The sequence below is a fragment of the Pelodiscus sinensis genome, chromosome 5 (genome assembly GCF_049634645.1).
Source record: "Pelodiscus sinensis isolate JC-2024 chromosome 5, ASM4963464v1, whole genome shotgun sequence".
Lineage (NCBI taxonomy): Eukaryota > Metazoa > Chordata > Testudines > Trionychidae > Pelodiscus > Pelodiscus sinensis.
This window is the reverse complement of record NC_134715.1, coordinates 134,280,039-134,291,205: the sequence shown is the minus strand read 5'-3', so window position 1 is coordinate 134,291,205 and position 11,167 is coordinate 134,280,039. Positions and strand designations below refer to the sequence as shown.

General features: G+C 56.9%; 1 protein-coding gene across 3 annotated transcripts; it reads right to left on the bottom strand.

The window, feature by feature from the left end:
• Positions 1–1,195: 1,195 nt before the first annotated feature.
• LOC142829725 (C-type lectin domain family 4 member K-like) lies at positions 1,196–9,362 on the bottom strand. Of its 3 annotated transcripts, XM_075931115.1 has the most exons (8): positions 8,805–9,358; positions 8,600–8,713; positions 5,162–5,269; positions 4,199–4,339; positions 3,295–3,446; positions 2,658–2,776; positions 1,893–2,059; positions 1,214–1,719 (listed from the first exon to the last, which is right to left on the bottom strand). In XM_075931115.1, the coding sequence occupies exons 1-7, from the start codon at positions 8,899–8,901 to the stop codon at positions 1,915–1,917; spliced, it is 876 nt and encodes a 291-aa protein (XP_075787230.1). In that variant the 5' UTR covers positions 8,902–9,358; the 3' UTR covers positions 1,214–1,719; positions 1,893–1,914. The 3 variants fall into 3 exon arrangements, with proteins under 3 accessions (XP_075787231.1, XP_075787229.1, XP_075787230.1); XM_075931116.1 differs by lacking the exon at positions 1,893–2,059 and having other exon boundaries at positions 1,196–1,719; positions 8,805–9,362; XM_075931114.1 differs by having other exon boundaries at positions 1,213–2,059.
• Positions 9,363–11,167: the final 1,805 nt, after the last annotated feature.

The window sequence follows — 11,167 nt, the reverse complement described above, 5'->3', positions numbered from 1 at the left end:
TAGAAGTGTACAAGCTGCACCATCATCTCACACTGAAACCTGAACTCCCGCAGCTAACCCAAACGAAACAAACACGCAAGGGAACTTTCCAAGGTTCAGTTTAGGAGGAACCTTTAGGTCAGTTCTCAGTTCCTCTATGGTGCTTCTGCCCTCTCAGATTTACAGTAATTGGCTCACCAGAGCTGATCCATGGTCCATCTAGCCCAGGTACCTGCCGCTGATACTGGCCTCTTCTAAAAGCTTCAGAGGAAGGTGCAAGAAACCCAATCATGTTTGGCCGATGTACCTGAGCGGTTTTTAATCCCTCATGAATCTCAGTCTGGCTCCCAAGCTTCCTCAGTGTCCTGAGCACCTGGCTTCAGTCTAGGTCTACATTGCCGCTATTTTCGGCAAAAGGTACGCAAATTGCACTCCACCATTTGTGTACCTTTTCCCGATAGTTTTGTCAGAGGAGGCTTTTCTGAAACTTGGCCCCTCTACACTGGGACAAATTTTGGAAACCTCTGAAAGAGTGTGTCTGCTCTTCTGCAAAAAATGTTGGAAGAGCAGATACGTTCCCTGGATGTGGTGGAGTTTTTCTGGGATACCAGAGGCTTAGGCTCAGTCATAGCTACGTGAGTGCACCGTAGTTTGGCCTTCCACTGACTGGGCTGTCTCCTCACCAGGGAAGGAAGACTTGGCAGGGCGGAGCCTAGATAGGCTTCAGTTTCCATGGAAATATTCCCTTTGTTCCCTTCTGGAACCTTCTGGGATTCCAGCTATAGAGTAAAATGGAGGGGTTCTCTTTATATGCACATTTCTATATGTATAGAATATACTAGCCAATTAGCCCATCATAAAACGGGATTTTCCGGTCTCTCCTCCACATCCTATTCCCTTTATATCTTGGTCTTCTCTCCTGAGCCTCCGGTCTCTTGCTCCGTCTCTCTCTCTCTCTCCCTTCCTCCTACTGCCTCCCCGCCTCTCTCTCTCAGCTTTCCTCCGTCTCCTGCCTCTCTCTGTCTCTCTTTCTCTTCTCCTCCCTCTCCTGCCTCTCACTTTCTTTCTCTTCTCCTTCTCCTCCTGCATGGGGAGTGCGGGGCCCAAACGTCCGCTTGCGCCACTTGCTCCCCCGCGGCTGCCAGGCAGAAGTCAGCCAAGCGCCATGGCAGGAGGCAAAGGACATTACAGAGACAAAAGTGCTGCCCAGAGGCAACACCAAGCATTACACTGTTATAGAGTCTCAGACATTGGGCTACTATATGTATGATATGTATTTCTACATCTTTCTACATCTGATTTTAAAGGTGTAAAAACAAAACAGAAATTCTAGTGGAAGGCAGCAAATCAGTATTTATTGTATAATTTGGAAGTAGTAACTCCATGGTCCAAGTACTTTATTTACTGACAGACCTGGAAACATACAAATTAGAGACCCATTCATGCCGGGCAGCAAGGGACTAGTGTCTTTGCTACAGCCAGAAAGAAGGACAAAGCACATGGAAAATAATGAGATGAAACAAAATACCCCCCTTCTCCACTGCACTCAACATCCAGGGTCACCCCCACCCCCAACCCTAAGTTCCACCCCAAACAAACCACGCGTGAAAAAGAAGAGGAGAGAAGGAGGAGGACGATGTCTTTGCTCTGCGTGTGGCCGGGGCAGTATCAGGGAGGATGGTGCGGTGCTGTCAGCGCTCACAAACGAACACCCAAGTCACGAGGCTTTGCTCCTGCTTGCTAGAGGACCCAGATGAGATCATATTACATATATTTGCATAATGCTGCAGAGACCTCAGAGATAAATCCAAGAATTCCAGTTCATTAATTATCTGCCCTCTGCCTCCGCTCCCCAAAAACTTTGGCTCCTGGAGTTTGGGGGAAGAGGGAGCTCATCTGTGCCCCCCTCATACCTTCAGCAGGTGATATTGCACATCACCTCCTGTCCATGGGCTGCTTACAAATCCACCGAAAACGGAGAGTGCAAGGGACGTCATTCCACAAAGTCTGGTTCTGTGTGCGGAACTGAGCACAGTCTTCTCTGCCGTTCTCATTGTTAGGCTCACCAGGCAACCAGAAACTGCAGAGCAGAGTGTTACTGTCTCAGGAGAACCACGGCCACACGCTGACCTCGGTTCTGCTGCACGGACTCTAGTTAGCAGGGGGCCAAGACCCCCAGAAATGACTCAGCAAAGTGATGGAAAGAGAGGGCAACAGGTTCCCTCATTGGCTTCTCCCTGCCCTGGTCATGGGCCTCAGCCCAGGCCCCTGCGCTCAGTGTAACGGTTCCAGCTGGCTCCGGCCATGCCCCGGCCCCTGCAGCCTGCACCCCACAGTGGGGGAGATGGAGCGCCATGTGGCCCAGGGAGAGCACTGGACCCGGCTGCTCGCTCCAGGCCAAGCTGGCTGGGTGGAGTTGGCTCAGGGCTGGTCCCTCAGCTGGTGTAAATCCAGGTGGTTCATTCAGGTCAATAGCGAGTCCCCAGGGAGGCTCTGAGCAAAGGGGCGTGTGTAGGAATTCCTGGGAGGGTGAATTTCCGTTGGGGCAGCGCCCAGGAGCCTCCCTCAGGATCGGGCCCCCTGCACTGGGGACTACACAGACCCAAGGGGCCGAGCAGACGCTGCTGAAAGAGCCTGTGACGAGACATTAACACGGGATCAGTCTCCGTGTTACTCACCCCCTGCTGGCGTCTGCTCTGTATTCTGAGCCGTCCACCCAGCGCCAGTGGCCTTCAGTGCCCTGGTCGGTGAGTCCAATCCAGTAGCGCTTTCCGTCCGTCCCCTTGGAGAGGAACTCCTGCCCAACACAGATCCCAGCATGGTCAGGCCACTCAAGGCAGGTTGCAGGGGCAGCTGCAGCTACCTGGGCTGAGCAGGCTGGGGAGGGGAGCGGGCGTCTGGGGATGTGAGCAGGGCACTGGGGAGTGGTAGACATGGTGTCTAACCCCAAACACTGACAGCGACTCACTGGGAGACCCTGTGGGAGTCCTGGAGCGTCTCTGGGTCTGAGTCTGTGCATCTGCACGGAGTAACCACGGCGATGTGTCCTAGAGAAATGAGCCAGTCCCCAAATGCCCCTCCCTCCTTCCCCCCAGACTCTGGGGTGTCCAGGCCTGGCACCGTGCCCCTGCCCACCCCTGCTTCTCAACTGATGGGTGGATCCCTGCGTCAGGTTCCAGGGCCGGGCATCCTTGCCCAGAGTTTGTTACAAGGCACGTTTCAGGTTTGCTGCCTCAGCTGTTACCCACCTCCTGCTTCTGACATAAAACCAGGCCCTGACCCATGGTCCGAGCCCTGGGATGGTCCTGCACTCACCTGCTCCCCCTGGGAGGAGATGGAGGTCAGGTGTGAGCCCTGAGATACACAGAACTGCTGGGCCTCGAACCACGACTTCTCTTCTTGGGAGAAGTAATAGAGGTTCCCACCGTGACCCATCCAGCCTGCGGAGAGCTTTGTCCACACGTCCCCTGGGAGCAGAGACTAGGGTCAGACATCTGGGCTAGTCACAGGAACACCCGCAGGGAGCTCAGAGCTTCTCCTGCTGCATTTCCCCTGCCCCTGGGCTGTCCCAGACCTAGGGAACGTCTGAGCCCGATTCTCCAGCCACTCAGCAAATCAAGTCCATGGCCATAGGGAAGGATCCGAGAGACTCTGTGGAGAGCAGCCAGCCCAGGGTCCCTCCCCCAGCACGGAAATGCAGCTGTGTCTGGGCTGGAGCAGGTGCTGGTCCCAGTGCAGAGCAGCACGGCTGTAATGGGAACGGGAAGACTCACTGCTCAGCTGAGCTGGCGGGGGAACTCAGGCGGTGGGGGGCAGAGGATGTAGCAGCGCAAGGTGGAACAGCCCCTGGTTCTGCACCAACAGTGCTCAGTGACCATTAGTGGTCAGTGGTGAAGGTCTCAGGCCTATTTCCTGTCAGGTTCCACCCACGACCTGCAGGGGGCGCTGGCCCAGGGACAGTTATGAGCATCACCCCCTTCCCCCGCCAACCTTCCCAGCACTGAAAGGCCGGTTTGTCTCTGCCTGTGCCTGGACTGGCCTGGATCGAGGCCGAGGGTGCCACTGAACTCCACACGGATCCCCGCAGGGTGGTGCATGCGCAGCCACAGGTGTGTCTCATGCAGGGAACTCGGTGCTGGTGACAGGCCCTGCACTGGCAGCCTGGGAGCCTGAGTCTCGTTTCCCCCCCACACCGGCAGGACCAGGGGCTCTGACTCACTGCAGGAATCCGACCCGGCTCCTCGCGCCCCAGCGACCGTGTCCAGACGGGTCTGCAGTTCTCTGTTCTCTGCACTGACATTTCCCAGCTCGGCTCTCAGCATCCGGACTCCTGCCTGCACTTCGCCCAGGAGCTGCAGCGCTGGGAGCAAGTCAGAGCGACGTCAGTGGGGATCAGAACACGGGATTGGGGGGATGTGTTTTAGGGCAGCCCCTGCCGGCCCCGTCGGGCCAGGCCCTGGGCAGGCAGGAGGGGACAGGCCCTGCTCTCAGCGGCTCCCAGTGGAGATAGATGCCACGTGGGAGGAGTAGAGGTTTGTTATCCCAACGGGAAACTCAGGTTCAGAGAGACGTGCCCAAAGTCCACGGGATGTTTGCAGCAGGTCTGGGAATTGAATTAGCTCCCTGAGCTCCAGGCCCGTCTCCCCAGCCACGTCTTCCTGACTCTGCCGCCCTGTGACCTGTGAGCGCGTCCCCTGCACCTGAGTGACTCTGGGCCACAGACCGGGTGTGTGCACAGCCCCTGCCAGACAGAGAGAGAGGCAGTTGTGGCACTGCCCACAAGGGGGCGCTCTGCCTCCATCAGTGTGACGGGGCAGGGACCCAAACTATTGTAGCTGCCTAGGAAGGGCTCAGAGGTGGGGGGGGGGGGAGGATGCGGGGGTGGAAAATGAAGCCCAGGAGAGCAGCTCTACTGGTGCCCAGTTTCCACCATGGTCTGAATTCAGCCCTGTCTGGCTCATGAGCTGCATCTCTGTGCCCTGCGAATGCAACCGTGACATAGCCAGGCTGGGGGGAACCTGGCATGAGGGACACTCTAGTGAAAGGACAGAAGACGCTGACCACTAGGCCTCCTGGTTAGGAGCAGGAAGGGATGCAGCAGCCAGCCACTGCCAGGAGGGTGCTCGGCTTCCAGGCCTGGGGAGGGAGTGACCCTGCTGCCGGGCCCCAGGCTGAGACTTACTGTCCGATTCCCTGGCGGGCGCGGCCGAGGTGTTGGTCGGCTGCAGGGAGACTCTCAGGTTCCGCGCGGCTTCTTCCATCTCCTGCAGCCGGCTCCGTCCCTGGGAATCTAGAGATCAGGTGTCGGCGGGTCAGCAACCGGACTGACCCGGCTGGGGACGCGCCAGGCCCAGAGCAGGGCCTGCGCCCCACGCCCGCCTGAGCGCGACGGCTGCGGCTGTCTCTTTGCAAGCCTCCCCCGCGGGCACACGGGAGCCCAGGCCAGTCAGGTCTCTGCTGCTGCATGGGGCACCCCTGGGGATAGGGGGGCAGCTCTGTGCGGCAGGGAGCTGCGCCCGACACGCCGCAGGCAGGTCAGTGTGAGGGGAAACTCCCCAGCTGGGAGTCCCCGCGACAGTGGGTCACCCGCCTGCGGAGGTCGGGGAAGCTCTTTGGCTGGGGGATATCAAGGGGGCTGGAGCCCTCTGGCCTGAGACTGGCTGAGCCCCCCGACACCTGTCTCTGTACGCGGCCGAGACTGGCTGCCCCCCATGGCCCTCCCCGCCGCTGGCTCTGCCGTTCTCCGACCCGCGTTCCTGCAGCGCCTGACCCTTTAGGACCGTGCCCGTCCAAGTGCCTGCCCATGGCCCTGCCAGCTCTGCTGCCGGCGCCTCTCACCCCTCGCTGCTCTCCATAGGCCAGGACCTCACCCGTGTCCAGGCACCCGACTGCCAGGGATTTCAGGACAAACCAGGAGCCCAAATGCCGCTGAGGGCCCCAGCCCAGGGGGTGGAAATCGACTGCAGAGGCGCTACCTCGATTTACCCCTGCAGAGGAGCTGTCCCCAAAAATCAGCCCTCGGTGCCGCCGGTGTTTTGGCCACTCACTGAGCAATTCGCTGACGGGAGCGCTGTGTCTAATCCCCGCTCAGCTCTGACACGCTCATGCGCAGCCATCTTGTGGCAAGTCACTGAGGGCACACGAGTGAGGCTACACATGGAGTGAGGGGTGAGACTTCCTCCCGGGCTCTGAGGAGAGGGACCCCTCAGGACTGCTGGGCGCTGGCTCAGCTCTGGGAGGGGAGCGGGGTCTAGTGGGTACAGCAGGGAATAGAGACATCTGGCTTCTGTGTAAGAACCTCAGAGCGGCCAGACGGGGTGAGAGCAAAGGTCCCTCCAGCCCAGGGTCCTGTCTGCCCCGAGGGAGGGAACAGAACAGGGAACCATCCCGTGATCCCTCCCATCGCCCAGTCCCAGCCCCTGGCAGACGGAGTCCAGGGAAAACGGCTAATGGCCACTGATGGACCTGTCCTCCTTGAACTGCCTCAGTTCTCCCTGGAGCCCTGCTGCAGCTGGGTCATCACACCACGGCCTGGCAGGGCCCCCCGGTGACCATGGAGAGAGATTTTGTTTTGTGTGGTCTCTGCTGCCTGCAGGTTTCACTGGGTGCCCTCGTGTCAGTGGGTGAAGGTGGGGCCACGCGTGGGGGCAGGAAGGGCCGTGGGCCCTCAACATGCCACGGGGAAGGAGCAAGGGGCCTCATCCTATGATCATTGTCACTACACTTTCCTATTATTTGACTGTGTGAGCTCTGTCTGGTTTGTAACTGTTTCTGTCGGCTGCATAATTCATTTTGCTCGGTGTAAATCAATTAATGCCATGGGGTATGATTGGTTAGGTAATTTTCTTATGATTGGTTAGTAAAATTATACTAAACTAATTGGTTAAAGTCTAGCTAAGCAGGACTCAGGTTTCATTATATAAACCGATGTCCAAGAAGGAGACCAGGAAGAAGGCCGAAAGTCACAGAAGCAGAAGGAAGGAAGCAAAAGGCTGGAAGAAGACCAAAGGGAGACAAGGAACGCCAAGAAGAAGAACTCACCTCCAAGACCCAGCCTAAGATAAGAGCAGCCAGGACTCTCCAGCACAACCATGATGTGCAGCAGCTAAGATCCAGAGAGACTGATATTGCCTGGCCAGCAGGGGAAGTCTGCCTGCCTTTATCAGGATTGGTGAGCATGACCCTGTGTGCTCAGCATGTGTATCCTGCTGGTTTGGGATTTGTCAGTAAAGCGAGGATAAGGATCTTACTGGGTGAGGCTCTTTCAGTGGCTAAAGAACCTGCAAAACCTGCAGGAAGTTGTGCTCTGAGCTGTAGGAACTGGGTACGGGTGGGTGTGTAAATTAACAGGGTTGCACTAGGAATTGGGTAAAGGTGTGTGTCCCTACAGGGTGGAAGGGAGAGAGAAATGTGTGCAGGTAACAGCCTTGGGACTTAACCATTGTGAGCAACGTTGCAACATCTGCAAACTCTGTCACCTCCCTGGTCAGCACTTTTCCAAATAACGTCCCTGTAACTGAACAGCTCCGGTCCCAGGAGAGGCCCCCAGAGCCCCCATTCTTCAGCTCGCCAGCCTCCCCATTTGTTCCTGCCCTCGGTTTCCTGAGCAGAGTTGTAACGGTTCACAGCCCTGCTGGAAGGGCATCACAAGGGGGTCCGCAGGGCTCAGTTCTGGGACCGGTTCTGCTCAATGTCTTCATCAGTGATGCACATAATGGCACGGAGAGACATTTATAATGTTTGCACATGATACCGAGCTGGGAGGGGTTGCCAGTGTTTTTGGAGCAGCGGTTCTCAACCTTTTCTATACCGGGGACCGGCAAACCCGTTCCCATACACTTGGCAGACCAGTAACATTTGATTTGCATATCTGCATATATTTCCATTGGGCCATTCACCCTGCTGCTTCATAGGGAGCCCTAGTGGGCAGGGCTCATTAGCTGGTAGGGCGTGGCCTGGCAGTGCTGGTGCAGGGGTTTGCGGTCCACGGACCGGCATTTGGGAACTGCTGCTGTGGAGGATGGGGCCCTCCCCCCTCTGCTTCTTCAGCTCCCCACTCAAACACCCCTCTTACCAGATGCGGTTGGGAGCTGCAGGGTAGGTCCCACACTCCCAGGCCAGGCCTGAACCCCTGGGCTGGCCTCTCTCCAGCGGGTGGACGTTTCAGTGGCGCCAGGACCACACCTGGGCTGAGGTTCATGCTGGTGACACGTGGTCAGGCAGGGACCCAGCTTGCCCCTCGGAGCGAGGTCGAGCAGGCGGGGCTGCCACACGTGGCGTGAAGCCAGGGAGCTGATGCTGGGGCAGGACGAAGGACACCGGGCCCATCCCTGAGAGGTGGCTGTCTGACCCCTCCTGAGACCCCTCCAGCGCGGGAGACCACGGCCTCCCTAGGCGACTGCGCCAGGGCTTGGCCATCGGTAGCGTTAGAACGTTTGTGCTGCTGTCGAACCCCAGGGCAAGATCTCACAGCGCCATTCCAACTTCCTGAGCAGGAGAGTTCCTGGAGGGACAGCCGGAAATGCGGGTGCCATGCTGCTGAGAACGGGGCGGCTCCTGCGCACAGGAGCCAGCTGGCCTGTATGGAAGGGGGCAAACACGGGGCAGTCGCTGAACTTACATAGAAGCGTCACAGCGAGGAGGGAGGTGGCCAGGGCCAGGACCAGGAGTAGCACCGCTGGGGTGATGCCTCTCGTCCTCTGCCACCAAGGAGCCGATCGCGTGGGAGCATTGCCTTGAAGGAGACCAAAGAAATCCGTGGTCAGTTACATCTCGAACGCCCCCGACCGAGGCAACTGCCCCCTCCCATCCAACAACTGCGCAACCTAGTGTCCGTGACTGGGACTCACAGCAACGGCTCAGTCGGGCCACATACGGTAATAACCAGCCTGAGCTTGAATCTCCAAACTGAGCTCCCCCCATCAGGAGTCACTGCCATGCCAAGCCAGCTTCTGTGCTAGAGATCCAGGAGCCGGATTTCTCCCTGCATAAGCATTTCTTGGGAGGGAAGTTTAGGACTTCTGAAATCTCTTCTCAGAGGAGTATTTTTAAATGAGAAAAGGAACCAGAACAACTTTATGAAAAATCACAAGAATGAGGAAGTGAAATTGGGGAAATATTATGAGCTGAAAGTGAAAACAACTAAGGTGGTATGTCTTTACATAATGCCTAGTTAATCTGTGGAACTCCTTGTCGGTGGATGTTGTTAAGGCCAAGTCTAGAAGAGGGTTCAAAATGGTACATGGTAAGTTCACAGAAGACATGTCCATCAATGCCTGTTAGTCAGGATGGCCATGCGTGTTGTTTCCAGCCCAGTGGTGGAAAACGTGAGGCCCATCAGGGTCCTATGTGTGGCCACAAGGCATTTTCTTTACTGTTGCCCATAATTCTGCTGGCTTCCATCTGCAAAGCTTTTCTTTCCCACCTGACCAGCACCTGGGGACTAAGGGGTTAACTATGTCTCCTGTCCCTAGCCAGATATCTGGTCAGCCAATAGCAATGCAGGTAGGGATTTCAAACTGGGACAAAGGCATTTTTATTTTTTCCCCTCCTGTGTCTGTGTCAGAGCGGTCTCTTCCAAGTAACAGGGAGAGGGGAGGCCCACCTCTCCAAGAAAAGACTTCTTCTAGGCTACGTCTAGATTGCATCCCTTTTTCGTAAAAGGGATGCAAATTAGACGTATCGCAATTGCTAATGAAGCGGGGATTTAATCTCCCCCGCTTCATTAGCATAAAAATGGCTGCCGCCTTTTTTTGGCACGGAGCTTTGCCGGAAAAAAGTGCCAGTCTAGACGCGGGTCTTTCGGAAAATAAAGCCTTTTCCGAAAGATCCCTTATCCCTTATTTCCCCGGAGTATCTAAATCAAGTGGTGGCTCTTTCCCATCTTGCCACTTTATTATACTTGCAACTGTAGCTTTGTTTTGCTAATAAAAACTTGTTTTCTTTTTCCAGTTAACCGGTTTTGGTTGATTTCTGTGTCCTGAAAGTTCTGTCTGACTGTCTGTCTGACTGAGGGGTCAGCTATCACAGACTGCAGCTTGTTTTTCTCTTTTCTCTTTTTCAAGCTCTTTTGGGGGGAAAAGAGCTTGGGGTACCTTCCGGGTTGGTTTCAAGTGTCCACCCATGTTTGTGGGTTCAAAAGCACTTGATGGTGGCAGCGGGTTCCCCAAAGTTTGGGTATTAGGATTTTGGGGGGAAGTTTTTGTACCAAAGCCTGTAGAGACAAGGTTTTGGGGTGCTCTTGTGAGCCCCCACTTCTGTATTTGTCATGCCAGAGTGGGGAAAAGCCATTTGCTCCCTGTCCTTGGAGGAAGAGTTTCCCCTCTTCCCCTCCCCGTGCCAGGGGAGCCCCTTCCCTGCTAACACAGCCAACGCCACCCTGCCCCAACTGATCAGGGGGAGAAGCCAGTGCTCTGGCAGGGACAGGGCAGAGGGAAGGTGACTCGCTGAAACCGGGAGCTGAGAGGAACCAGAACGCTCCTCCAGAGACCACAAGGCCAAGGAGAGCCCAGCGGAGGCTCAGGGTTGGGTGCAGCCCGTGTGCTTACCTTTCAGTGGGGGAGTAGCTTCCGACACCTGCAAGTTCTCATAGTCATTCTCCATCGACATTCTCTGCCTGTGCACAGAGCCGGACCCTGCTCACTGGCACCTGGGTCCTTTCCGCAGCCTGCCGGGTGAGGGCCTCCCTCTAGCCCTGCCCTGGCCTGAAATAGAAATGGGAAGTGATGCCTGGCGATTTCTTGGGAAAGTGCTGCCATGGCAGAGATAGCTTCTGAACTCCTTGCACAGCTGGCAGGGCGTGTGGCCTGGTGGTGAGAGCAGTCCTGGCGCCAGCTGGGCCATGTGCAGTCCAGCCTAGTGGTGGAAGCGAGAGTTCTGCTGACTGGCAAGAGCCGGGATGGGGGACACCGGAGCCCACAGCCAGATGAGGGGGCCGGGGTCTGTGCCAGAGAGACAAGCCCAGCCCAGCAGTGGGGTCCAGGCCGTGCACGGGGCAGAGGCAGGCTGGGCGGCACAGGCAGGAGTCTGAAGCCAAAGGGGATGGGGCAAAGCCGGGGTAGGGGCAGGGCCTGGAAGCCGGCTGGGGCAGGGATAGGACAAATCATGGCACACGCTGGGCAGCCACTGAGCTCCTGGGATGCCGGCTGCCCAGCAGGACCATGGAGCCAGCAGCCAGCCACGTGCTGCA